At 49.1% G+C, this 27,360-nt stretch overlaps 4 protein-coding genes and 1 non-coding gene across 12 annotated transcripts; 3 read left to right on the top strand and 2 right to left on the bottom strand.

Annotated features, from left to right (window-relative positions):
• The first annotated feature begins 923 nt into the window (after window positions 1-923).
• On the top strand, window positions 924-1,025 carry LOC147204506 (small nucleolar RNA U13). Its single transcript, XR_015101056.1, has one exon. It is a non-coding gene; the product is annotated as a small nucleolar RNA U13 (small nucleolar RNA).
• Window positions 1,026-1,451: 426 nt separating this feature from the next.
• Window positions 1,452-4,579, top strand: mak16 (MAK16 homolog (S. cerevisiae)). The gene is made up of 9 exons (XM_086111152.1): window positions 1,452-1,623; window positions 1,837-1,886; window positions 2,031-2,140; window positions 2,227-2,291; window positions 2,671-2,822; window positions 2,968-3,097; window positions 3,171-3,287; window positions 3,366-3,431; window positions 3,973-4,579. The coding sequence occupies exons 1-9, from the start codon at window positions 1,609-1,611 to the stop codon at window positions 4,201-4,203; spliced, it is 936 nt and encodes a 311-aa protein (XP_085967278.1). The 5' UTR covers window positions 1,452-1,608; the 3' UTR covers window positions 4,204-4,579.
• A 13-nt stretch (window positions 4,580-4,592) lies between these two features.
• Window positions 4,593-9,632, bottom strand: LOC147204504 (ras-related protein Rab-14-like). Of its 2 annotated transcripts, XR_015100914.1 has the most exons (9): window positions 9,314-9,632; window positions 8,870-8,929; window positions 8,716-8,769; window positions 7,406-7,583; window positions 7,267-7,333; window positions 6,542-6,629; window positions 6,313-6,343; window positions 5,868-6,230; window positions 4,593-5,797 (listed from the first exon to the last, which is right to left on the bottom strand). XR_015100914.1 is itself a non-coding variant. In XM_086111157.1 (8 exons), exons 1-8 carry the CDS (start codon window positions 9,519-9,521, stop codon window positions 6,053-6,055), a joined length of 864 nt encoding a protein of 287 aa, XP_085967283.1. In that variant the 5' UTR covers window positions 9,522-9,632; the 3' UTR covers window positions 4,593-6,052. The 2 variants fall into 2 exon arrangements, 1 of the variants encoding a protein (XP_085967283.1); XM_086111157.1 differs by having other exon boundaries at window positions 4,593-6,230.
• A 101-nt stretch (window positions 9,633-9,733) lies between these two features.
• LOC147204503 (actin filament-associated protein 1-like 2) lies at window positions 9,734-18,055 on the top strand. Of its 2 annotated transcripts, XM_086111094.1 has the most exons (15): window positions 9,734-9,875; window positions 11,758-11,892; window positions 11,968-12,062; window positions 13,226-13,346; window positions 13,425-13,657; window positions 14,099-14,278; window positions 14,703-14,774; window positions 14,908-14,971; window positions 15,622-15,857; window positions 15,939-16,030; window positions 16,192-16,294; window positions 16,377-16,434; window positions 16,769-16,938; window positions 17,443-17,553; window positions 17,636-18,055. In XM_086111094.1, the coding sequence occupies exons 1-15, from the start codon at window positions 9,860-9,862 to the stop codon at window positions 17,660-17,662; spliced, it is 1,713 nt and encodes a 570-aa protein (XP_085967220.1). In that variant the 5' UTR covers window positions 9,734-9,859; the 3' UTR covers window positions 17,663-18,055. The 2 variants fall into 2 exon arrangements, with proteins under 2 accessions (XP_085967220.1, XP_085967219.1); XM_086111093.1 differs by lacking the exon at window positions 9,734-9,875 and having other exon boundaries at window positions 11,727-11,892.
• Window positions 17,922-27,309, bottom strand: LOC147204502 (dematin-like). Of its 6 annotated transcripts, XM_086111119.1 has the most exons (16): window positions 27,198-27,309; window positions 23,242-23,282; window positions 23,094-23,174; window positions 22,883-23,017; window positions 22,451-22,495; window positions 22,235-22,382; window positions 22,115-22,159; window positions 21,885-22,037; window positions 21,634-21,749; window positions 21,452-21,557; window positions 20,565-20,623; window positions 20,429-20,471; window positions 20,335-20,342; window positions 20,195-20,251; window positions 20,034-20,114; window positions 17,922-19,488 (listed from the first exon to the last, which is right to left on the bottom strand). In XM_086111119.1, exons 1-16 carry the CDS (start codon window positions 27,307-27,309, stop codon window positions 19,375-19,377), a joined length of 1,344 nt encoding a protein of 447 aa, XP_085967245.1. In that variant the 3' UTR covers window positions 17,922-19,374. The 6 variants fall into 6 exon arrangements, 5 of the variants coding, with proteins under 5 accessions (XP_085967245.1, XP_085967241.1, XP_085967243.1 ...); XR_015100909.1 differs by lacking the exon at window positions 20,335-20,342; XM_086111115.1 differs by having other exon boundaries at window positions 20,195-20,342; window positions 20,561-20,623.
• Between the last annotated feature and the right edge of the window lie 51 nt (window positions 27,310-27,360).

Genomic DNA, 27,360 nt, shown 5'->3' with positions numbered 1-27,360 from the left:
CGCAGCTGAAGGTCACACACACACACACAGGCACACACACTCAGACGCAGGCCGTGACACTTCCTGTTGCTGCTCAGGTGCGTGTCGTACACACACAAACGGGGAGAGTCTCATCATCAAACCGTGAGCTACAAAATTTCAGCATGAGGTTTTTAGCATCCGAGCTTTAACATCAGGTTGTTAGCATGAAAATGATTGGCATCAAAGCTTTAGAGGGAAGAGCGTTACTGTCAAACTGTTTGTGATCAAACTTGAACATGGAGATTGTTACCATCAAAACTTTTCGCATCGTAACTATGAAGCATGGCTGTTATTAGCGTCAAAATTGTTCACCATCATACGTTAAAATGGAAGGAGTTAATGTCAAACCTGTATGTTTTATTTAACAAAATAAAGGCTGAGCTGACACATTCTTCTTCTTCAAGTTCTGGTGCAATTTGGTTTTGGGTTCACATACTTTTCTTAAGTTGTACTATTGTGATCAATTTATATATGTTTTTTTCCCCACATATATTGACATCAGGTTTGGATAATCGGTGTTTTAGGTGTCTTACAATAACAGTTATAGTTGGCACGTGTACGTGTATAGTTGGCCACGAAGCTACTGTCCAACTTTTAAGTACCGTTACATTCCAGGGAGGCGACTTCCACGGCCAACCGTGACGACACAGCCTGTGACGTCAAAAGGTTGGTGCCGACCCGCAATGCATCGCGGCGGCTGTCGAAGGTTTTCTTCTCTTTCGTCTTCTTCTCGTGAAACATATTCTCGTCGCTTCCTTGCGAGAGCACGTTTGTTTGGTAATACTGTATATAACGCTGATGTGACGTCCCAATGAGTTTAAACGACACGTGCCAATAAGCGCACCGTTACCGTAAAAGATGGGTACGTAGGATAGAAAGGTTGCGCGCCATGTTGAAAGACGATCCTTTCGGTTCATGCAAGTGATGATTGGTGCGTTCACGGTCTCTCCGTGAAGGGTACACCCTTACTCTTGTTACGTATTGTACCGTAAAACCATCTGATCATGAATCGACGCCATCATCTACAGAGTTTTATAAAAAAAAAAATTCACCAGTACAGATATCTGACAGGCTCGGACGTATGCCTGGAGCATACGGTGCTGTATCTTAGTACTACATGTAACTACGGTGCTAGATCGACCATACCTGAACATCTCTATTTTGTTTGCCGGAAATGACGCATGCTGACGTTCCCATAAAAATTACACTATCTGGGTGTGATATATGTCATTTCTTTCATCCACCAAGCAATAGAACATCGCACTCTGCGCTCGAGTTAAAATGTCCGCAGAGGAGACTTTGAATTTCCAGTCATTTCATAACCCGTGATTGAACGCAGGGTTGTCCCCAACGATTGATCTCGCGATACTTGACAACGTCGCCGTACATATCCTGAAACATCGCGATATCTCAGCGTGTCCGGTCACAGGCAAACAAAAATGGTAGCTCGCTTTTCGTCCATGTGCTTCGTGTGAGCCGAAACGAATCGGTTTTGTCAGTTGAAATCATTGGGATTTTTTTTTTACTTTCCACCTTGTTTGAGAAGAGGAGTGACGCTTTAAGCGTCGCGGCGAACAAAAAGACAACATGCAACACGACGACGTGAGTGAACCAAAACGAACAGCGAGCATCACGCTCACGCGAGCCCGATACTCGACATCAAATACTTGTTGTTTGTGTTTACTTATGGCTTCAAGTTGTTAATCGCGACGTTTCGTGTGATGTTGACGTCATTGTTACAAATGTCTATTTTCTTAGCTACAAATAACGGAGGTCCCCGTGTAACCCGAATTCTCGTGTTTTCTGACCATGCAGGTGATTTGGGACATTATAGGCAACAGGCAGTTCTGTTCGTACAAAGTCAAGTAAGTTTTAAACACATGTTCATGAATTTGTTGCGCAGAGCGTCACAAAACAATCAGGCTTGTGCTAGAAAGTAGGAAGACGTCAGCGAAAGCTAACTAGAACCGTTTGAATGTGTGTGTGTGTGTGTCCTCTCCCTCACCCAGGACTAAAACGCAAAGTTTCTGTCGCAACGAGTTCAACATCACCGGCCTGTGTAATCGCTCGTCGTGTCCGCTGGCCAACAGTCAATACGCCACCATCCGGGAGGAGAAAGGTGCACAATGCAGCCAGCTGAAACACTGCCATGTTGGAACGTGCAGACGACGCGTGTTAACGTGATGTTGTTTTTTTGCCGCGCAGGGAATTGTTTCCTCTACATGAAGGTGATCGAGCGAGCGGCGTTTCCTGCCAAATTGTGGGAGAAGGTAAGCCCGACAACAGATACACAAAAGAGGGAGGATTTGTGCATCACATTCTCCCCGTGTCCGTTCACAGTTGTTTTTCAAGTTTCTGTCTTAAACGTGATGGAAGTAATGCTAAAAAGGGTTCGTAAGAGTCTGAAGGTGTGATTCCTGTCGACCTTCAAGCTCTTGAAGTAGTCCTTAACGTTTGATCACGGTGGTCTTAAAATCTTCCACTTGGCAGTGATTGTGAAAGCCTTAACGTTTGGAATGAAAGACCCGCTGTAGAGGTCTTTGAAATGCTTTTTTTTAAAAAAAAAAGTCGTGCAAGTCATACGATTTGATCGATGGAAGGGTGATGGAAGTGCGCACTGAATGCCAACGACCGTTCATACGGACGCAGGTGAAGCTAAGCAAGAACTACGAGAAAGCGCTGGAGCAGATCGACGAGAACCTCATCTACTGGCCTCGCTTCATCCGACACAAATGCAAGCAGCGCTTCACCAAGATCACGCAGTACTTGATCCGCATGCGCAAGCTCGTCCTCAAGAGGCAGTGAGTATGCCAGCCGTTATCTCCAAACGTGATGGAAGTGCGATGCTTTCAAGATGGGAATGCATCTTGCGCCGATAAAATAAAACTAAAAGTGCTCATCAAAAGACTTGAGTCAAACCGCGAGCGGCGTCCAATCCAACTTCAGGAGGAAGCTGGTTCCCTTGAGCCGTAAGGTGGAGCGTCGGGAGAAGCGCAAGGAGGAAAAAGCTCTGATCGCGGCACAGCTGGACAACGCCATCGAGAAGGAGCTGCTGGAGAGGCTCAAGCAGGGGACGGTACGTGACGTAACGCCGCGCCGCCTTTTTCAAGCCGCGCCGCCTTTTAACGCCGTCTGCCCGCCCTGACCAGTACGGCGACATCTACAACTTCCCCATCGTGGCCTTTGAGAAAGCGATGCAGCAGCAGGACGAGGAGAGCGAGGCGGAGGAGGAAAGCGAGGAGGAGGAGGTGGAGCGGGATGACGAGGTGAGCGCGGAGAATCGGGGGGGGGGGGCGCAAAACGGGCAAGCGGGGTGCGAGTTGACGCCGTGGCTTTCTGCGCAGGACGTCGGCGAGAGGGAGTTTGTCGCCGCCGACGAGTTGGAAGAGAGCGATCTCAGCGACTTTGAGGTACGAAAAGTTGACAAGTTCACTCTGCCAGGAAATTCCCGCGTTTGCCTTTTTTCTTCTCCGCGTTCCTGCTTGCCGTGCAGCGAATCCCCCGTGTCGCGTTTTGTTGTTACGGAAAGTTCCTCAACTCACTTTGACATAGTTGCTTGCCATCTAGAAAGGGTCCCAAACCAGCGCGGTTGGCCGGATGAAGCTGCGCAAAGCGGCGTCATCGTTGTCCCGCTGTGTCACAATGCCGCAAGCTGGCAGCAAAACACTACTTTTGTATAAACGAACCTCTGAAACTTAAACGGAAGCAAGGCGCGCCAACAACTTTCAACTTCGCCTAAAACGGTTCTTTGGTACCAAGATGCCACAAAATGGCCACAAAGCGCGACCTTATTGCTTTGGTCGACTTACAAGAACGGGCACAAAAAGTTGCCAGAATAAGAAAACAAAAAATAAATAAAAGTGGGCCACGGGGGCGGGCACATGATGGCACCGTTACTCATCATTACTTTTATCCGACCGCAGCTCCAAACGTTGTCACGTCTGGTTTCAGGACATGAACAATTTGAGGACGAGCAGCGACGAAGAGGCTCGGGAGCAAAGCGACGAGGAAATGTCAACCGAGGATGAGGTGGAGACGGAAGCCGAGAAGAGGACGCGTCGGTCGCGCGACAAAGGCAAATCTCCCGCCAAGGGCTCGGCGGCGCGCAAGAAGCGGGCGTACGTGGCAATCGAGTACGAGCTGGAAACGGAGCAGCCGGCCGCCAAGAGCTTCGCCGCGTAGGAGGCGGCGGCATGGCGCCCGCCAATCAAACGGAACTGTCACCATCGTGGCTGCGGCACGTCGACCGACCGCACGTGTCGTCCAAAAGATGCTCGCGAGCGCCGCGGGTTGTTTGTTTTCAAGTCATTCTGCATACGTCAACAAAGCAAACGTTTGCTAATGCTACATCACGTGGCAAAAACCTGTCTCTAATTTAAAAGAGAAACGTTGACTTTTCTGCGCAAACCAACGTACGTCGTGATTTTTATTTCACATTTTCTCAAATAAACAGAATGGAAAACAAATTTTGTCCAATCTTTAGACATCTCAGGGTGGAAATACTGTCCAAATGATCAAATAAATTACAATTGACCAATAAAGTTGAAAGTAGTAATGACGATTCTTCCGCATGACTTCCTCCTCTCCATTTTATTGGCTCATCTTTGTTTTCATGACTCAACAAGCAATGGCTCGCATCGGCCCGTGTCCCAAAGCAAAATACAAATCGGGAGGCTTCATGGTAACTTTTTATTGTCCATTATATCGTAATGAGACGTGACGACATGGCGCAAGACGACCCAACATGGACTCTGTATTTACTTTATTTACAAAGATGTGGATCCCTACACTGGTCGCACGCAGGGGTGCGGGATGGGGGGGGGGGGGGGGTATGCCTACCGATGTACGACACAGTATAAATAAAATCAAAAGGTCGCATTTTGGTGATGTTCGATGAGAAAACGGCGCCCCCTAGAGGCTACTCATTCAGCTCATTTAAAAATGGTGAGGGAAAAAAAAAAGTTTAAAAATTCTTTTGCTAGCATACTTTAAAACTGATTTTGTCCGGATTACCGATTTAGGTGGGATTCAACTGGATTGAGGCCAAACGGATGACTAGTGGTTTGAAGTAGATGAACATACGTGAGAATGAGATTTGGACACGAAAGGCGTGCAATAGCTTTCCACTCCCAGTCCAGAAGAAACGTGCCTTGTGGACTGTCTGTCAGGACCCTTTACCGAGTTGGCAATCATTCAGATCCATCCCATTCCAGAATGGGAACCTGCTTTTTGGAGCTACCTAATCAACATTAGTGGTCAGGGGGGAGGGAGGGGGGGGGGGGGGGGGTGAGAGTCTCGGGGACTCTGGGCCCGAAGATGTCTGGAAGCCCTCCTCGTGGAGAATTCACATTTCCGGTGACTTTTCTGGTCATCTTACTCAGTGTGCGATTATTCCAGTTCTTTCTGTCACGGGCGAAAGAAAACCCGGTTTAGGACCCGGGGCTCCATTTTTGGGTCTGGAAACGAGAATCTGGTTGACTTCGGACTTGAAACTGGGGTAAGATCTTCCAGTCCACCAGAAAGGATACTTTTGACCGCCTGGGCTCTTTAGCTCGTGTCTTCACTCATTCAAGATCTTTTTGACCCGGACCGAAGGAGACGGACGGGCTCTTCGGAGCTAGAAAAATCCACCGTGGTAATGGGAATGAGAGTCTAAGTGGAGTTTGGACATAAAAGAATGTTTGGAAGCTCTATCGGTCCAGAAGAAACCTGATGGAGGACAACAGATGACAGAAAGGACCGCTGATGGTTTTTGCGGTTCTGCGTGAGGACCCCCCTGGAATGTGACAGGTCCAATTTCACATCCACGTGCAGGAACAACTTTTATTTCGCTTTTGGGGAATTACCGTATGTGACGACGCGAGGGAAGCAGACCTGTATCGAAATGCAATTCCAGCTCGAGGGTTCCGGAATGAGACGTCGGGGATGGATTCAAGTGAGTTCAGAGACATTCCCGACCAGGAGAGCCGGCAAAGCAAAAAAAAAAAAATTTTTAAAAAGCAATGTGTCCATCCTTTGGTCCGTTGGTTGGTTAGCAGCTGCATCCGTCTTTGGGGGGTTGGCTGTCGGCGTTGAGTCGCCCCCCCTGCGGCGCGGATGGCTTGTGCTGCACTCCTGACTCTGCGGCGTTCAGGTCCAAGCTGCCGTCCTGGATGTTCTGGTAGATACGCTTGGCCGCCTCCAGGAAGGCCTCCTCCACGTTCTCGCCTCTGCACCCCCCACAACATGCCAACGTGTGTGTGTGTGTGTGTGTTTGAGAGAGAGAGAGCAACTGCGAGAGCGTGTACTCACGTCTTGGCACTGGCCTCCAGGAAGAGCAAACCTAGACCACAAGACGTCAAACAGACCAATCGAGCAGATGCAGATGTGATGACATCACGGAGAGGAAGACACGCCCTCTAGATGCTCCCCCGGTCACGAGCGCACCCGTTTAAAACAAATACACTCATTGAAACGTCACCCAAACGGACACGACGATGGCGGCGGGGGGGGGGGGGGGGGTTGTTAAAAAGGTGCTCACCGTTCTCGTCGGCAAACTGTTTGGCTTCCTCGTACGTGACGTCTCTCTGCGCCTCCAGGTCGCCTTTGTTGCCGATCAGGATGATCACCTGCGCGCACACGGCAACATGGTGACTTTCAGATACGCACGCCGACAAACGGGTCGGCGGCCCTTTGCTAACTCAGTCGGTACCAGCCAATTCTGGACCAAGTCTGAAAAGACGTTTAAAAACGTCTTTGGGAGTGAATGAGTTAAGGAAAGAAAAACACACACACCGTGGTCACGGGAATAACACATCTCACAATCATGAATATTCATGTCAAGAAAAACTAAAAGACGATAGCGACGGAAATTGAAAATAATTTGACGTGTTCAACCGAGGCGTGGCCTTTAACTAGCATCGCGGACATCTTCAAACTTGTCGACAGTCCGAAAGGTTGTCACCGTGCCGTTCGGCCACGCGGCGTATAGCACGCTAAACACGGGACGGGAGGAAGTGAAGGTGACGGTCGCCTCTGGAGACGACAGACGACCACATTCAAGGTTAAAGGCTACCGAGGCATCGACGACGTTCCTGTGACATCCGGCTGCGTCTATTCAGAAATGGAAGATCCACGGGAGCGGAGCCTACCTCCCCGGACACCGTGTCTTTTCGCTACAAAACGCCGAGTAAGGGGGAACACCTGTCAACCAAAGTCACAAGAACGCTCATAAAACATCAGAGGGGCATTTCGATGGTGCCTCACCGTGTTGGGGTTGGTCAGGTTCCTGGCGTCCGTCAACCAGCTGCTCAGATGATTGTAGGTGCTTCTCCTGCACAAATAGTTTCCCCTCCCGTCACATGACCGTCAGCTGGTGATGTCATCACAGAACGCCGCCCCCTACCTGGTGATGTCATACACCATGAGGGCCCCGGCGGCCCCCCTGTAGTAAGAGCGGGTGACGGCCCTGAAGCGCTCCTGGCCCGCCGTGTCCCAGATCTGCAGCTTCACCTTCTGGCCGTGGACCTCCATGATCCTGGTGCCAAACTCCACGCCGATGGTGTGGGGGCAGTCGGCCATGACTGCGCACCAGGAGGGCGGCGTCATTTGCCAAGAAAGCCAGCGTATGCAGCCAACCGCCAACCGCAGCTCGGTTCGTTTTTCGCGCTCTCACGAGATAGTGGATTTGGAAGCAACCGTGTCAGAATTCCGAGTTGCATCATGTTTGGCTTCATCTACGCTAAATTTCGCTCACCCATTTATGGCATTTTGCATCACGGACGGGCCACCGATAAGCGAGCTGACTTTCGTTTGACAAAACGATTTCTAATTGAACATTTTGGAGTTGAAATGAAACAACGGGGGGTTGCCTTTTGCTTTGTGTGTCAGTTTTACAGTACGTGTCATCTGGGAATGACAAAGAAAAAGCTTGAAGCAAGCATGCTTGGCCTCTTATTTGGAAAACTCGTGCAAGCGAGAACGTCTTTTTGTTCCTCCCATTATTTGATGGCAATATACTCACAATTAAGGAATATTTTTAAAAAGTGTGTATTAATAAGCTTAAATCGGTTTTAATAAGTTTAAAGGGGAAGTCATCCCTCCCCCTCAATAATTTCCTGAGAAAGAATACGCTCTATGGAGCAGCATTCGGAATAATATCACATCGGTGGAATATGAGTTGACCCACGTTTCCACCGTGTCGCTCGATGTTGGGCAGGCCAAAGGTTCGATGACGACTGGAAATTGTCCTTCGATGTGAACGTGAGTATGAACGGTTGTTTGTCATATATGTGCCTGGGCCTGGAACACATTCCCGCTGATAAACAGCTGTAGCGACGCCACTCGAGTGAAGCGAGACTCAGCAGTTGCTGCTCTCCGCTGCGCGCGCATCAGCGCCGGCGTGTACGCGCGGGCGTCTTTTAGCTTCAACCAATCAGTGCTGACGCAACGGACGTTACACATCAAAGAGCTTTGATCTACGACAACAGACAACAGCGAAGTTAGTTGAGACGACGCGACGCGCTCTCTTTCATCATCTGTATGTTTTTCCTCTGTCTGTCTAAATATATATTTTTCTACAAACAATAGCTGTCTTGTCCACGACGTCTCCTTTCGTCCCACCGGGTGTTTAGCCAGCGTATTGATAAAGAGACCAGAATCTCTTTACAGGTTTTCACCATTTGTGAAAGAAAAATAAAGATGCGAAGGACGTACATTTCTTCTCTGTGAACTGGTGCAGTAGACACGACTTGCCCACACCCATGTCACCTTGGAGAATAAGAAAAACAGACGCAAATAAATCACCTTGACAAGAAAAGCCGAAAAGAATCAAACTGATGCTGCGGAGGGTGCGGTCTCTCCGGCTCACCGATGATGATGTATTTGAAGATGTAGGAGTAGTTGTAAGGCGCGGCGGTCATCTTTGCTCCTGTGGAGGAAATTCGAGTTGAGCAAAATATCCTCACCAAACTCTGGGACTCTCTTCGACCTTACGTCCGGCATTAACGGGCCATTTCTAAGTGCCAACAAGCTAGGCGGCGAAACCCGAACTCAAGTGTGAGCTCCCAGCTTCCACTTTTATTGCCCATTGAACACAAAGGGACATCGTTAACACAACCGAACCTCCCTAAGAGGGGGGTTCTTAGGGATTAAGATTTTCTTTTTCAACAAAAATGCCAAATTCCCTGTGCTAAATTCGCTAAGCGGCTAGTCGGCTAACAGCTGGAATTCTATGTTGGGAAACCACGATTCGCAAAGATAAAACAACAAAGAAATGAAACGTCATGACCTGTTCGAAAAGTTTTTCCTTTACCTTCCCGTCCGGGTGTTCGTTTTTGGGTGTAAAAAGGTGACAAAGCAGCAGCTGCTCGGACGGATAATTGGCTTCGTTTGTTAGCTGTCACGAAGAAGCCTCTTCCTCCTCTTCCGCAATACTTCCGATGCGCCCACCAAAACACGTCAGATATCGCGAGACTTCTTCCGAGAACCCCGTGACTGCATTCCTTGACGAAATTGCCCATTTTTTTCTTGAATGGGGAGAAACGTGCTTGGGATACATTTTGTTGGCGCTGTAGTTGGCATACTCGATTGATTCAAATTGCAATATGTGATGATTTTGGAGTGTGTTCGACAGTGTTCGTGTGTTTTGAGGTTTTGCGTGCGCTTCTGTGAGCAGCCCATGTTGTGACGTCACGGCCGTGACCCCGCCTCTCCTCCAACTTCAGAATCAGCAGAGCGGCAAAGCAAGCAGATCACCGAGGAGGCGACATCATTTCTCGTCTTCTCGTGTTTTCTTCTTCATCATCTTCGTTGTCATCAGTCATGAGCGCGAGGAGCATCATCTGGTGAAAGAGAGAACATGGAAAAACAGAAAGGTAAGCATTGCTCACTTTATAAAGGAACACGTCGAAAAAGAATCACCAACATGTTGATTGGTGAGCAGAGAAAGTTAGTTGCCATGACAACGCAGTTTTTTTTTAAACTACAGCGGGAATCACTTCTTTCCACTTTGCAGTTGCGTCTTGAGATACAAGTTTAAATCATTTGTATCTCCCTACTGAACAAGTAATGTGTTCCAATTATCACCGCGGCAAGCCATCTGAATGGTGCATTACCGCCACCAACTGATGACGTTTCGAAGGTTTTTACATTTTTAGCTGACTGTCCTGGAAGAGCTTTTTAGTGATTTGGTAAAAGGCTCATGCAGTGTCGTCTTGTGAGGTCAGAGGTCTGTAGAAATGCTCCGGTGAAGTCTCGAGAAGGATTTTCAGGTTGGTTTGAAGGTCGTGGTCCACTCGCCTGACTATTGGCTCCTACTCAGTGACGCTGTGGATGCGAATGGTCATTTCTCTCGATGTGTGCGCCAGTTCAGGCTGTAGTCTGCCTTCCGCCCAACGTCAGCTGGGATAGGCTCCGGCTACTCAAGGTTGCGGTGATGCTTTTTCTCCAAGACGGCGGAGTGCCTTGGAAGTTTTTTAAGGGTTCCTTGAGATGGGATCCCAGAAAGAGGTTCTGGTGTATCATGCGGATGGTTCTATCCCGACAAGACAATCGGGACCTTTTGAAGGCCGTGCTAAAGTGACGTTTGCGCATTTAATGGAAAGATGTATCTGACTCTTGCGAAGTGATCTCAGCCGGTTTCTCAGACCTTCCGAGACCAGCGATGAGTGATCTTTCCAAGGACTGTGTAACTTCCGCAGAGGGTTCTCTGGTCTTAAAAGTCCTGGGGAAGCTTCTTGAGGTTTCTTCAAGGGCCCACTGTAGGCTCACCATGATGAAACGAAGGAAGGCGTCAGCTGACGCACGTTAAAAAATGCCATCAAAATATTATGGCCTGTGTCCTAGTGGGCGAAGCGTGATGCTGAGAAACATCAACGCACTCGTATTCTTCCTCCTCCTTTTTTTTCTTCTTTGCTATATTTAACAAACGCAGGATGAAAGAGAAAGCTGCCCCACACCCTCCGACACGCTCACACACACACAACGTAGAGAGTTGTGGAGGATTTCCATCTTTGTACTAATTTAAGGCTTTGGTTTTTATGGTAAAGCATCCTAAATCTTACACACACGCACACACACACACACTGTATACGCAAGTTGCATCCAGCTTAGCTCTTGTTTGACTCTGACATTGCTTTTGCGTGTTTGTGGGCTGTTGCATCAAAGCCGCAAACAGGAAGTGATGTTGATGTTCAGATAAGTGTATGTTTGTGCGTGAGATAACGTGTGTGTGTGTGTGTGTGTCGTCATCGCGATGGTGAAGTGGGTGTGTGTGTGTGTGTGTGTGTGTGTGCATGGGTGATGTGCGGCTCTCTGCTTAAAGCGGCAACAGATCACTGATTAGCAAAATTAGCATCATCTCCCACTCGGACCACTCTCAACACAGTCTGAGTCTGTGTGTGTGCGTGTGTGCGTGTGCGTGTGTCCGTGCGCGGGTGTGCGTGGGAAGGCAGCCATACAACAATGGCCGCCTGTCTTTAACGGTTCGTCGGTAGTTAGTTGTTAGCTAGTTAAGTTAATTGTACTCGTCTTTGTTTGTTTACATGCGGATAAACGCAATTTTTAGAAGAGACCGAGGGAAGATGCCGAAAAGCGGAGACTGCGGAGCAAAAAAAATGTCGATTACTGTTGCTTTCGGCTAGTCTCTACTTGTTCCCGCTGCCCTCGTTTTTGGGCTCTACTTGTCTGTTTTGGTCTCTGCTGACGTGCGCTGTGATTCGCTGGTGATGAGAATGATTTGGTCCACATCTTGTGCAGCGTTGTCCAAGCTGATGTGGGACCTTCAGTCCTTCCTTTCGGTTCTGGATTCCGAGAACTTGAGCTACATCGCTCAGGCCCAGAAGAAGTCCATCTCCGAGCTGGTGTCCTCGCTGCAGCCGCAAGAAGCTCCAGGTTACCTCGGGGCCTCGCTCACCTCCACACCTTGCTCACCATTCGTCGGTACTCACTTGTGTTGTTTTCTCCTAGTGGAGGACACCGAGTATGTCATCATGAGCTGTCCGTCATCATCGGCGCCTGGCAACCAAGCATCGAGAGACTCCGCGGTCCGGACGAGAGATGCGGTGAGTCCACCCTGACAAAGCGAAGACGCAGAGAAGCGTTTCAAGCGGTCGTTATCCTGTCAGAATCCGCATGAAAGTCACGTTTGTAACTGCTACCTGCTAACCATTTAGCTGCTAAACGCGTCCCCGTTGCCACCTGTTAGCTGGTAACTGCCGCTTGCAGCATCCCGACAGCATTAAGAGACATCCTCACTGTCACAGTTGTATTTCTGTCCAGTTTCTAACCGCCGACTATCTGCTAACGAGCTGCTAAATGCTCAACTATCATCACCTGTTAGCTGCTAACCGCTCACTATTTAGCGGCTCGGTTATGGTCTCCTGTTAGCTGCTCACCACTCGCTGCGCCATTATGACAGCGTGCTTATTAAATTGAGCGTGTGTCCAGTTGTCAACTGCTAACTAGAGACTGAGTGTGGTCTAATTATTTTTTTTTACACACTCACTGCCAACTGCTAATTTCGACATTGCGCGAGCAGCGGGAGTGAATCAAAGCCGAGAAAAGTAAACAAAGGCTGGACCTCAACTGTGTTCTCCCGTTAGCTAGCTTCACTGTGGTGAGATAGCACCATCCTCAAGAAGTGGTGTTTATGACCAACAACCTGCTAAATTGTCAACTGTGTTCGACCCAGCTACCAACCGCTAGCTCATCTATTTTGAGAGCCGAGAGAGTCAAAGCCGAGGAAAGTCAACAAAAGACAATTGTGCTGAGAAGAATCCAACACAGGGTTCATATTTGAGGTTCTGGTGCGCCTACTAAGTTCTTGTCAGATGACAGACATGAATGTAGAAAAGTGGACCAGAACCACAACCGTTTTTTCTGCTAACGGAGAAACACAGCAGGCTGCTCTGTGATGTGGTCTGCTAATGACAGAGTCCTCCTGAGGTTTGGGAGGAGACGGTGTGTGTGTGTGTGTGCGTGTGCGTGTGTGCCTGACAGGATGTTTATATATGAGGCCATCTCTCATCTAGCTGCCTTCCTATTGGCTGAAAGCTTTGCTGAGACAGGAAGTGGTCACTGATGGCGGCTGATTAGCGTCTGGTCTACGTGATGGACACACACATTTACTGAATGTGCACACTCCAGTTGATCTGTTCCTTATTTATTATCTCATCATCATGTTCATCATATGAGCACCTAGCCACTTGTTTTATCCACCCTCAAGGTCCCTGCGTCACGGCAATGCCCACCCGGGGGTTCTCAAGCTCCTGGCGGTGATGATGACGAAGATGAAGATACCTACGAAGAGGCACAGCCCTTCCAAGCTGATAGCAACGGTCACATAGGTACGTGCATGCGCACATGCATACACGCGCACACACACACACACACACGCTGACAATGACAACTTAGCAACTCCCCAGAGCGAGCCGAGTCGGAGAACAGCTACTACGAGTCATACGGTGAGGATGCCGAGGATGACGATGACGATGATGAAGAGCACATGAAGGACAGAGCTCACTACATCCAGTGGAGTTCCTCTCAGCCTTGTCTCAGGCCCCCTCCCGAATCTCGCCTGTGTGGGTACCTGTGGAGGAGGAAATGGTTGGGACAATGGACCAAGCAGCTCTTCATCATCAGGAACCACCTCCTGCTGGTGTGTGTGTGTGTGTGTGTGTGTGTGTGTGTGTCTTAGTTTTATTGTCACTTTTACTTTTTATTTACACATTCCTTTTCACTCGCTTTTTTTTTTAACTTTGAACTTTAATTTAAAATTTTCAATTTTAAATCATAAATTGTTGTAGTTTTTAAACACCTTTTTATTTTTAATGTAATATGTGTCATGTTTGTTTGTGTTTTTTTTAAACGATTCCGATTCACTTAAGAGACTACCATTAATGTATTTTTCTTTAGAAGAGGAATTTTATAAGTATTATTATTATAGAAATGTCACGTATACAGTCTCATCAACTCACTATAATTCATTATTATTCAACAATACCTGTGCAATTGTTGACTTTGATTTGTGAAAAAATGTTGCCGTTCGCAGCCGCTTTGGCGCGCGCGTTTCTTTGATGGTCTGTGTTTTCTGTTCCAGTGCTACAAGTGCGCGCGGGACCTCCTCCCTCATCTACAGTTGAGTCTGCGCGGCTGCCAGCCGGTCTACAAGCTGAAGAGCAACCGGAAGATTCCGCACCGACTCAAGCTTCGGCCGCTCGGGGCCGACACCCTGGTACTGGGGTGCAGCAGCTTCCAGCAGGCCGACGAGTGGCGCCGGGTCAGCGCGCGCTTGGAAACGCATCACACGCACAAGAGCGCAGATGACGATAGCGAGTGCTCGCGCGTTCTTGACCGAGGAGGTTCATTTGAAAAACAAAACAAACAAAAAGGACGGAGCACTTTCGCTGTATGAAACCGTCTACACTCGCGCCTTGATTTGAAAAGGACTTTGAAACTCGCAGTTGAGGTTTACTGTCAAATCAGACAAAGGTAGAATTACTGTATTACACCCGTGTTTAAAAAACGACAGAGCTTCGATTTTAAGTCCTTACTGCTAACGCACAATGCAAAACACCTTAGACGGGGTAACAAAACCAGCATCAATGTTGCAGTCTTACCACCCTCCGCAACGGATATTTGAACACCAACAATTGTGTGTGTGCGTGTGTGTGTGTGTGTGTGTGCGTACGTGCGCCTGGCAGGTGATCGAGGAGCTGAGCGTTGACGGGGAAAATCAGAGCACCAGCTCAGAACTTTCTCTGTGGTCTCGCCGGGTGAGGAACACCAAGCACACGCACACACACGCACGCACACACACACACTATTTGTGTGTCTATACAGCCAGCGCATGAATAAGTCGTTGATGTTGTAACATCGGATCGAGTGTTTGTTGGCTTGTGTGTCCAGTCCAGTGCGCTTGTGACACCCCCCCACCAGCCAGAATCTTCACGTCAACGACACAGGAACAAAGGTAACCATCGTATTGTTTCCCAACTTTTTGAGTGTCGCGTCAAGAAAAGAGATCAACTGGCGCTGTTCTTTGAAAGGGACATTTTGCTCTTCAAATATTTCATTCATTCTTTAAATGTAAACTTTTTTCTTTTTTCTTCTCTTTCTTATTTTTTCTTTATTTATTTATTATTGCTTTTTTTTTTTTGCTTTGATAGATTAAAAAAAACTACTGTAGAGTTCTTCCAATGTGTATTTAATGGTGTCTTTACTTATTAGTTTTTAGACATGATAGTATGTGTTCATTTTTGGCTGAAAAAAAAATTGACCCTGACACACACACATTTAAAATGGGCCCAAATCATGTGTTAGTTTTTTTTTTTTCAAACAACTAAGGTTTTATTTGTATTTATTCATGTTTGACATGAAATGTTGTTTGACCCTTTTCAAAATCTTTTGTCTTCAATATTTTGAATTGTTTACCATAATAACGTCTTCTTGAGTTGAGGGGGTTTTAGCTCAGGGGATGTCGTTAGCATTTGTCATCTGTGGGCCCGTGAAGCGCTTTCCCTCCCTTCAGTTGACTCGTCAACACTAGGAATGACCTTTTTTTTTTTTTCATCTTTGAAGGCTACCTTTATTTTAACTTGGTGCGTGCTGTGTGTTTGTCAGCCGCGGCGAGTGTGCTGATGAACTGTCAGTGGCAGAGTCTCCTGTGTCAGGTGGAGGTGGGAAATCTCAACATGTTTGCAGAGGACGGCGAAGACGACGAGAGCCGTCGGAGCCGCGTCCGCTCTCCTCAGTACACGCTGCAGCTGCGAGGCTGCGATGTGAAAGCTGCGCCCGACGGCGAGCGCCCGCACAGGATCGCGCTGAGCATGCTCGGCGAGCAGCTGGCCGTGCTGGAGGTGAGTGGCGGCGGCGGAGGGGGACAGGAAGTGGGGCGGCGGCGGCGGCGGCGGGGTGACGCTTGCCCGACGCGCTCGCAGGTGAGTTCGGAGGACGAGAAGCGTCGATGGACGCGCCTCTTGACGGCCGCGGCGGACGCTGGCGGCCAGACTCCGCAAGATGCACACATCGGGTACGTCGGTCGGTGTCGCCGCCGCGGCGCGTACGTGCAGATCTAAGTTATTGAAGTGCGCAATTGCAGATTCCCGGAGATTTGCCGCGCAAATGTTGAAACTGAAAACTTTGACGCGGAGTGACGTTGAAAGATGATGATTGTGACGTTTGCGTCCTCAGCGTACACACCCTGAACGCGTACATGGACCAGCCTTTCCGCTCCAACTCGGCCGCTACACCCCCACAGCCCGTCTACTCCAACACCCCCATGCTGGAGCACATGGTACCGGCCGCCTCCCGTCTCCAAATTCGACCGGACGCGTGTGGCCTCACCGACTGACGCCTTTTCTTGTGTCGTGCGACAGCTTCGGAGTTCTCGGGACGCCGCGGTGACCTACACCGATGCCACCTTCGACGGCCGCAGTGAGTTGGCACGCGGGCAGCTCGGCATTGGCCGGCGGCCGCCAACACGGCCGACTGCTCTGGAATTCTTTGACTTCAATTAGTTGAGCGTAACTATGCTTAGCGCAAGCCTTAGCTTAGCATCAGTCGCTAGCTGCGAGTTCTGGCCCGTCTGACTGCTCGGAGGTCAGCATTCGCTGCGTAGTTAGCATGAACCGAGCGAGCACGCTTATCCCACGCAAATGTGCCTGTTAACGTTTGACTTCACAGAGGTTTTCGTGAACGCAAAGTGAATTCACCCTCTTAGCCGCAACTCAGCTCCTGAGCCCAAGCGCGCGTGTGTGATGTGTTTCAGACAGGAAGTGGTCCGAAGTAGCGCCGCGTGGCGTTCAGAAGTTGGAGCTGACGGGCAGGAAAAGCGTACCCGTGAGGGCGGGGTCCGAGGCTAACCTGCTGTCGGCGACCAATAAGAATAAACGCTCCTCCTTCAGACAATCGCTCACCGTGTGCGGCGAGCGGGCGCAGGTGATTGCCGGCCAATCAGTAAACATCTTTTCTGAAGGCCCGCCCGCACGTTCATTTGATGCTTCCCAAGCAGATGCTGATGATTTCTAATCAGCTGTCATGGAGCTAGCTAGCAGGCTAGCCCCGATAGCTTAAGCCTGTTTTCAACTCTTTCTACGGGGAGTTTTACTCATCTCTTGTTTTCCACTTGTCTCCTGTGATTTCGGTTGTTTTTTTATGGGACTTTTTTTTAAATTATCTGTCCTTGTTGCTTTCTGCTGGTTCCGACCTGTGCCTTGTTGATTGTTTTCTTCTGCTGATTGGTGTCAATTAGGCTTTCTCGTTCCTCCTACTCTCTCTGTTGGTTTTTCTTGATCCTCACTAGTTTCTGGTGGTCTCCAGCCTTGCTAGTTGCTAATGCTCTAATCTGGTCTTCCATGGTCCCCGCTGGTCTCCACTAGTCTGTGCCCGTCTTTCCCGGCCCTTGCCGGTTTCTGATGTTTTCCCTGGTTGACGCCGGTCTAGGCCAGTCTGCTGAACCCTCTCCTGCGTCGCACGGCATCTGTGAAGACCTCGCTGAGACCAGCCCCATCCACACTCTTCATCGAGCACGGGAAGGTTTTCCAGAAGAGGAAGGTCAGCATCCACACGCTTCGGCGGATTCTTATTAAGTTAGGAGTGCGTTGCCACGGTGACACGCGTTTGTGGTCTCCGACAGGAATGGGAGACCAAAGCTGCTGCCTGAAGCCAAGGCAACCATGTGACGAAGTGACCGCGTGGCCAAGTGATGTGGCAACGTGACTTCCCGATGGGTATTATCTTTTCGATCACGACTGTGACGCCGACGCCCTTTAACTTATTTTTGGTTTTCTACACAATGTAACGGACTTGAATGGTTTGATACGCATGAGGCATTTGTCATGGTCCCTGTGCACAAATCATCACTTTTTTGTTTATGACCATTTTTTTCTTCTTTAATCCAAATTTCATTTTAGAGTAACAGCTGGATGAATATAAAGTTTATTGTTTTCATCGTTCACATCACATTCATCATCCACATGAGCGACAAAAGCATTACATCTCTGAGATTGCCTTATAGTAGATGAAATTGATAAGAATAAATGCCAATGAGCTAAGAGCGCACTTGTGATGTTTCATTCGGTGCCGATTAGCTTTTGATCCTCTCACATGTTAAGATCACGCATGCAGCAAGCATGTCACAGAAACGTCATCAAAAACATCCAACAAATAGAAATAAAAACAACAAACATGTAGTTAGTGGCTTAGATTTACCCCAAAACTGTCAAAACAAAGCGCTAATCTTGTTGTTTTACGTCGTATCGAAAATGTCATCATCGTTCAAAATGGCGATGACTGGCACGACACAGGATGCAAAATGGCTGACGTCACGTGAAGGCGATGTCATCAGTCCGCGCCCGCATAAGCCCAAAGCAAGCTGACGCATGAATCATGTTGTTTTAAATGGACTTGTCAGCTGATTTCGGTTTCGGTCCTGGACAGCATGCTAAGCTTCAATGCTAACTGGACAGTAGCCGTTAACAGGTGGAATCAACGTTCGGTCTTTAGAGCAGTGTTTCCCAACAAGGGAAATATGAGCACATTGCAGGGGGTACATGGAAACATTTTAAATGTCCAAGATGAGAACTAAATATTTGGAGTCATTTCAGAAGCCCGTCAATAAAAGTGAAGTGTTCCTGATAGTTACAGTTTCACCGTATTCAATCGCGCTACATTTTTTTGTGTGGGGGTTAAAAAAAAAAAAAAGAATTGTGGTAAATGTTATCGGAGTTATGTCTGACAAAGGCGTGTTTATTTTGATTTTTATGATTTCGTGATATATGTTCAACACATCAGATTTTTTTTTTGTTTGAATTAAAAGAAGATCATGCCTGAGAATTTGTGTTAAACTTAAGGAGACGAAGTAAAATGATTTTCATCAAATAAACTGTGTTAAAGTTCTCCTTTTGGAGAATCACCGAGCGGGTACTCGTGGAATGGCGAAAGGGTTCGGGGCTTCACCAAACAAAAATGGTTGGGTGCCACTTTTCAGGAACATCAATCGACGATTAATAGATTGAGGTTCAACACGTTTTAGCGATCGCTGCTATCATTAACTTCCCGAAAGCTCCTCGCAATGTAGCTATTAGCATTGTCACGCTAACACTAATATTAGCTACCCTTGTAGCGATCTTAAGAGATGAAAGCCACAACGTTTGTGGTAACTGCTCAACATGTTTTAGCGATCGTATTAGCATTGTTGCGCCAATTCCGACATTGGCATCGGTGACGGCTCCTTCTTTCGGAGTTGAAAGCAACAATGTTTGCGTTGCCTGCCCAACATGATTTAGCAATCCCACCTCACGCTAATGTTAGCGTCTCTCTCGGCTCGTTAGTTTGTGTAGAGCGGGCGCGTCTCCAGCGGGCTGTGCGTGGAAGTCAAAAGAGACACGCCCTCTTCTTTAGGTGGTTCCGCCTCCAGAGAGAAAGCCGCTCGAATTCCTCCGGCATCATGGCAAACACGCTGGCGAATTCTTCCCGTGACAGATGTCTCTGGATGCGCACACAACACTTATTATGAGCTTTCACTTAGGATCTGCTTGCATGGTAGCATTTTGGCAACTGTCGGTAGAGGGAGTATCACAAGGCTGGGCAATATTATTGATTTGCTTTAGCGATTTTAGCTTGCCGTATGCTAGCATTTGATCAAGTCTCCTTTGAAAGAGTACCTGACTGCTACGGGGAAAGATCTAAAATACCTGTGAATCGCTTTGAACGTTTTCTTTTCGTGGGTTGATGTCGTGCTCCGTGGCGACATAGTATGAGTTAGCATTTTAGCAATTTTCGGGAATATAACAGCAACTGCAAACAGGCTCAGATGTATACTCCTCATACATTTTTTTATCGTTCTCTTGCTCTACGGTCATCTAAGCGTTTGTTAGCTTATTCATTTAACAATTATCAGAAGAAAACAAGCCCAGCTCAAGATATGAAATGCAAATCAATCTGCCTTGGCACTTTCTCGACTTCGGATACTCTCTCGCTAGTTGCTCGCATCTATTAGCACTTTGCTCAGTTGTTAACGTTGATACCGTTACCTCCAATTGCGTTCTGTCGACGCCAGGAGGAACTTGATTCCGCCCTCTGTGGTTGACCACGAGCGTCTCATACGGGTAAATCTGACGAAGAAGAGTGTCGTTACGGCGACCGCTCGGGACACGTGCACCCGCGTGATGTCATCACAGGGTCACACGTTTACCTTGAGCTCCAGCACACTGGGCAGCGAGCGGCCTCGGTCCATGGCACCGTCTCCGTTCTGACACACAAACACACACACACACACGCACACATCACCACAACATGGCCGACACACTGCACAATGATGAAGACACACTCTACCTGAACACCTGCGGAAGACACACATGCACACAAACACACACATTAGGGCTTTTGAACCCAGCAAATGGTCCTGGAATCTCCCCGGGGGGCGTACCTTGAGCAGGCTTCTCCGCCGGGCTGAATTCTGTCGACTGCAACTGGAATTTACAAGAACACCAGCCCAATGCTCAGCACCCGAACACCACATCAATGCGTGTCTCACACACGCACACACACACTCATTCACTCACTCTGGCTAGGCCTGCACCAGAGGATGCTGGGAAACAAAGAGCGCGGGAAGTGGTGGCGCCTGCATAGGAGACAGGAAGTGACGAGAGGAGTTCAGGTACATCGCCGATGGAGCGAGGTCAACTTGCCAAACCATAATTAACGTCAGCCATTTCCACATCCAAGTATGCGTGTAGTCCTCAACAAGACCATCAGAGGTCGCCAGAACTCTAACTTTATGGACCTTTTCATGCTATTCCAGAGGTGGGCAAACTACGGCCCGCGGGCCGAATCCGGCCCGTCGGTCCTTTTAATCCGGCCCGCCGAAGGTCGGTCCACAATTAAGGTTCGATGTCAATGATTGCATTCATTTCAATTGGACTTGTAATGACAGGCATTTCACCGCCAGGTGGCGCATTGACTTGAAGTTGCAGAACACAGGGAGGGGGCGGGGGGGCGGGATCTTTTCGACCACCGAGGACCTCTGTGTCGCTCTACTTCTACTGGTCTGATCACAACCCATCTGCAGCGATGCACAGGCTAAAATAGGTCATCAGCAACACTGTCGTCATTTTAAAAAAGTATATTAATACCGTACGTTCATGCTTTTGTTCTGTTGATGTTTGATATGGACTGTCAACAAATGCAGTTTATTTTTTTGAATGTACCATAGCTGGTGCTGAGCTGGCCCTTCTGTCAAATTTTAAAAGTCAATGCGGCCCCCGAGCCAAAAAGTTTGCCCACCCCTGTGCTATTCTCTTTGGTTTTGTTTTTTTTCGACTCGTCAGTACTTGAATGGTAACACTCCAAAGTTGGGGCAGTCATTTGCCAAGTTAGCGATGTACGAAGATTGTTTTGAAAGTAAATTAGCTTGATGACATACAGTACTCAGGCGGCGCCGGTGCGGTACCTGCGTGCTGGCTGCGGTCCGGAAGCGAGCGCGTTTTCCTTCTCAGTGGAGCGGCCGACTTGTCCAGCTCCTCCTTCAGGATGATCCTTCCGATGTTGGACCGAATCTGAAGGCAAAAAGACGCGATCACAAAGGCGCTGGTGACATCCATCGTCGTGGCAGCAAGCCACCCCCCTTCCCACCTTGTTGAGTTCCTGCCTGTGAAGCGCTCGCAACCCCCAAGTGCTCTCATCCTCCTCTCCCTCCTCCTCCTCTTCTTCTCGCCTGCCTTCACTCCTGCGACACGCCTTCTCCTTCTCTGAGGGAAGATCGACAGCCGGAAAGAAGCAATCAATCTTGTGAAATTAAATTTATGCTCAGGAATAAACAATTCTTCTCCATCCGACGGCTCCACACTCCCGTAACGAGGAGAAGCTCAAGGTTTGGATCGTACCAAAGACGGCGGAGGAGGGGGGGCAGGGCCAATGTTCCGTCTCGATCTTGGAGGGAGCGTTCGGATCCGGAGGCTCGGCGGCGGGAAACTTTGATGACTCGATGATGAGATCCTCCAAGTGCTTCCCCGCGGCGAGCGCCGACGACGACGCGCCTACAGACACACACATCGCGTGGCGTCCGGTGAGCTCGCGATGCCACCGGCGAACGATTGACGGGTGATCGACGGACCTCTTCTGTAGATGGGAGGCTTCTTGTAGATGTTACTCCCGTTGTCTGTAAAAATGACATTTCACATGGAATAGCCGACATGCGCGAGCCGTATCGAAAAGAAGCATTGAGGAAGTTTACCAGGCCTGTGGAAGTGTTGCAGGATCTTGGGAGCTTGGGCGTCTTGCGCACGCGAAGACGGCGCGGTGTCGCCGCCGTTGCGTTTCCGGCCGGTGGAAGCCGGCGAGGAACCGGCAGGAGAGCTTTTCTCCAGCCGCATCCCGGACTCCTGGAAAGATCGCCACGGATCAAGAGCCAGCGGAAACACACTCCGGTGAACTTTGCTCTCGGACTGACCTCGGGAGAGGTCGGAGGGGAGAAAGAGCCCGGGGACGGCGACCTCTGCGCCGCGGACGGCAATGGTGCGGTTAAGCGGCAGAGTGCAATCAAACATTCATAACGTGGCCACCGACAAATCATTCGGATAAAAACAAACAATAGTGACAATGCGACAAACAAACTGATCATTACAAAAATCACACGACGGACGACAAAGAAGGAAAAAAGACTAAATCATAAACAACAATTAAGAAATATATACAATTAGCTTACAAGAAAGCATACGCCTACAGCGGCAAAAATAATCGGAGAGCAAATAGATCATCAATAATAGGAAGATGACCACTGTAAGACAACAAACTATCAATCCTTCTCTGAACAAATCAAATCAAATGATTTGATGTCAATGCGAACACATTCAAATGGCACGAGGCGAGCCGGGTGACTCACCGCCACCTCCAGTGGACTGTAGCTGTAGTGCAGCTCGTACGTCATCAGGTCTGGTCTCTCGATGTCCAGGATGGCTTTGTCCCTCGGGAGTGCCGCCAGGTCCTTGTAAACCATCACACCGTCGTCCACCCGGGCCTGCGGGGGGGCAGAGTTGAAGGGGGAGGGGCCTATAGATGCCGATAACACCGCAAAGTCCAAGCTGGCCACTCACCACGATGGCGGCGGCGGGAGATCCCGGCACGTTGGCGCCACCTCGCAGAGACAGCACGCTGCCCGGGGACGTCTGAGGCCTCTGCAACACAACGCATACGTCCCACTCGGCATGCTAACTCCTGAGGCTTACTCACGTATTTCTTTACCTTTGGCGTCATCATCATGGTCGCGGCTGACTGGTCGCAACCTGGAACACGCGCGCGAGAAAAAAAAAGGAAATTAGTGTGTGTGTGTGTGTGTGTGATAAAAGATGACAATGCAGACACTCACAAACATGTGATTAACACGCACACACACAAACACAAAGTACACAACATTACAATGGACCTCAGCTCTGGATGCTTCCATGGAACATAAAGAGATCATTCTGGAATGTTGTCATTACAGAATAGAACAAATGACAGCTGACTAACTTGTGCATCACACACACGCACACACGCGCGCACACTTGAGTGACAATGCGTGTGGGACAACATGAGTTTTGATAGACGCCCGCGCTTCTCTTCATCATCACTTGAGTCATATATCGATCCGTGCTTTCACGTTGTTTATTATTCATGAGTCATCAGTCATCTGGGGGCCGAGGTCATAACACGTCTCCGCCATAACACGCGTTGCTTCTCTTTAGACCAGCCGTGTCCAGCTCCGGCCCTGCCCGTTTTCCGTCCCTCTGGGCTGCGACGCACCCGATTCAGATCAGCTCATGGGCCGGCTCTGAAGCAGCATTAGAACAATTCAGATGATTTGAATCGGGTGTGTCGCTCCTGGGAAAGCTGCAAAACAGGCAGGACGGCGGCCCGCCAGGACCCACTTTGGACACTCCCGCTTTCGACGCTAAAGTCGAGATTGTGAACTGCTAGCACGCAGAGCTAACATTAGCATGCTGATGAGTCATCTCCGCCAATGACACATCGGTCAACAAAATGGAGACCGGGAGGTGTAATATTAACGACGTTTGCGGTGTTAACGTACGGAAACATGCTAAGCTAACATTAGCGTGTGTGTTGATTTCAACAAATGACAGGTACCGGTCAGCAAACTGGAACGTCGCAGGAAAATGGAGCTCGGAGTATAATATTAGCGCGCGTGTATTGCTGATGAGTCATATCACCAAAAGAGCGCCGCCAATGGATTATGTCAAACATCATCTAAGGAGGCTTGGAATCCGGACTGAGCGGGTCCCAAATGCCGAACTACAGCCGTATGCTCAACGGACGTTTTATTAGTTCAAGGTCACGGAAGACGCCGGTACTTCCTGTTAGTCTCAAGAGAGAGCTCACTAACAATCAATCGGTACGAGACCCGATAAATCAAAACAGAGTATCACGTTGACGTACTCGGACACCTCCGAGTGGTGTGGCCAACATCCCATAATATCACTAACCCGGTCTATGGTCACGGGAATCACTGTCGAGCGACCAGGGCGGTTCATGCCAAATTCCTCTTTTTCCCCACAGCCCCTGAATGCACCACCATGAAACTAAAGTCAGTAAAGGTCGAGTTTGGACTTTAGATTAGACGCCCCACTGTGTGTGTGTGTGTGGTGTAAATCAGTGAAGAAGGTCTGCGTGCTCCCAGGACCCGAGTATGAAGACAATCAGTGACCTTGACTAACAAGCTAAGGAGCTAATTTACATCCAAACAAAGAAGAAAGGAAAGACAAAAGGGACAATGACAACAGAGAGGGGAAATGTCACGGATTGTTCCTAAATGTGAAAAAAAAAAAAAAAAGAATGAAACGCAACAAAAAAAACCAAATTATTTTCTGTACTGATTCTCACACGCCTCAACAGAGTCATCGGGAAAGGTATTCTGGGAAATCTGGGAATGCATCAGAGTGTGTGTGTGTGTGTGTGTGAATGCCGAGGGGTCTATTTTAGGCCAGCAGCACCTTCAGCACATCACCGTCGGCTGATTGGTTGAGTGCGGCCGGCCGTCTCCTAGCGACCGGCTGCTATCTGCCGGCATTCCGCTGATGTTTGCCGGACAAGCGGGAAGCTTCGGAAGCGACGGCAACACGCCATCACGTCATCTTCAACTTTGCCGCCTAAAAAAACGACCTTTCGAGATGCGACTTCGGGATGATTTGAGAACAACTGTAAAAAGCTACCAGTCATGAACGCGAAAGCTCGAATCGGCACATTTTGCCGACCCATTTTGAAGCCAAACACACCCGTGCACATACGGTACACACGCGCTCACTCACACATCCGCACATACACACAAAACAACACAAATGTTGGGGGGTTCGATTTTTTTCAATTTTTGAGTTATTTTCATTCGTTTCTGGGAGGTGCAATCACCTCAACAGACACGGGTGCGCATTTCGGCACGATGTACGAAAGGCCGTCATTTGGCTGTGTGAGAGGATTTCAGTTAGGAATGCCAAAGCGTGTGTGTCAGTGGGCCCTTCAGTCGCGTGAATGCAAGAAAGCGTGTGTGTGTGTAGATGAGAGCTAATGTTGTATTTGGTCCCCCCAACAGCCCCTCATAGCTTATCTGGGCCACACACATGCGACCGCACCCACATGCCGTCGGCGTGTTAACGGCTGCCGTCAGTGGCCCGGGCCATGGCGGACTCAGTCGCCGTCATTGTGATTGACAGGATGGGAACCTTCACGGAATCGTCCCGACTGTTTTTTTACCTTTGTCTTTCAACTTTGTTCCGAAAATAAACACATTTACCAAAAAAAAAAAAAAAAAAAAAAAAGTTCCCACCTGAAAGAGAAACACAAGATTACTCATGGCACTGTCGTCATGACAACACTGTGTGTGTGTGTTGTCCATCTGTCAATTCAGTCAGCGACTGAACGTTCCAGCACTTGAGTCGTTTTGTGTGTCTGCTGTCTAATTACGCACACGCACGGGCTGCACTTGTGGCCTCGTTCTGACGTCACAACCCCCCCCCCCCACAGCCCCCTGCTGGTCTCACAGATAATCAGCGACACATTTCTCGAACTCAGGGCGACTTTGGCCCTTCACCGGCGAAGCGATCACATGCTGTTGTGATGACACGTCACACGCACGCACGCACGCACACACAATCCGCACCTTGTTAGCGCCACAACGCTGATCCGAATATTCTGACGGCTTCCACCCACACACGGTGGGAAAAGTCACATGGCCGTCTCAGTCATCGAAAGTGCATTTTTTCTCGTTGGATTTTGCCTTAAAAATCTCACCCCTCGCCCCATCAAAAGGCGTCGCGTGGAGTGGCGTGATGCTACCGGGCTAGCGCGCTAACATCATCGGTGATATGGAGGCGACATCACACAAGTGGCGTCATGATGCTAAGCTAGTGCTTTGAGCATTCACGCCCGCGCAATATCAGCGGCGTTCAATGTCACTTTTGATGTGTTTTTTTTTTTTTTTTTTTACAGGAGTCAGGCACTCCACCGCGTGCAAACATTTGGGACCGATAAACAACTTGAAGCAAGCACACCAGACCTCTTACTTGGAGAACTGTGCGAGCAAGTATTCTTTTTCTTTCCATTTCCCCAACCGGATGTTACACGACGAGTCTCCCATTTCTCGACAGCAAGAGCGAGCGCAGGCGGTACCGAATACTTCAAAAAGTGTCCGATTGGAAGTATGTCGGGGGAAAGCTTTGTTTATATCATGCCTACAGTATGTTACGCGGGCTCTCGATATGGCGGATTTTCACTTCAGTGGGGGTCGGAATCGTCGCTCCCTCGTGCTTTGCACCTGTGTGCGTGTGAGAGAGAGTGGGTTACATGAAACCATTCTCTCCTCCTTAATCCCCCCTCCTCTTCCCCGCTCCCCCCGACATATGCTCTTACGTCACTGCGTGATCATCCATACATCAATACATCGCGACGGCGACGATGATGATGAATAGTGACCAGCTGCCGCCACTCAAAAGCGCGCCTTTCGATGTTGACGCTCACGACTTTTTGAGGGAGCGTTCGCGCGCGTCGACACACGTACACGCGCATTTGATCAAGTTCTACTTCGCGCAGGGACGCGCGCGCACGCGCCGGCGACGGGGAGCGCGCAATATCCCAAGACATTTTTATGACTTGGTTTCGTTCCATTCACGCTCGTCACGCGACGCGCTCAAAGAAAAGGTGTTTCTCCTCACCTGCGTGCGCGCGTCTGTGCGTGCGCGTTCCGCGCGTCCTGCGCGCGTGAGCGGCATCCAACGAGCGAGCGAGCGAGCGAGTGAACCTGCGCACTCGCTCCCTCCTCTTCATCTGGCGCGCGTGCCCGTGCGTGCGTGTGCGTGGAGCAGTCCATTAGCTCCA

The sequence above is a fragment of the Hippocampus guttulatus genome, chromosome 5 (assembly GCF_054856545.1).
Source record: "Hippocampus guttulatus isolate MCC_2025c chromosome 5, RoL_Hgut_1.0, whole genome shotgun sequence".
NCBI classification, from domain to species: domain Eukaryota; kingdom Metazoa; phylum Chordata; class Actinopteri; order Syngnathiformes; family Syngnathidae; genus Hippocampus; species Hippocampus guttulatus.
Note: the sequence above shows the minus strand (reverse complement) of the source record. Positions and strands in the feature narration are given on the sequence as shown.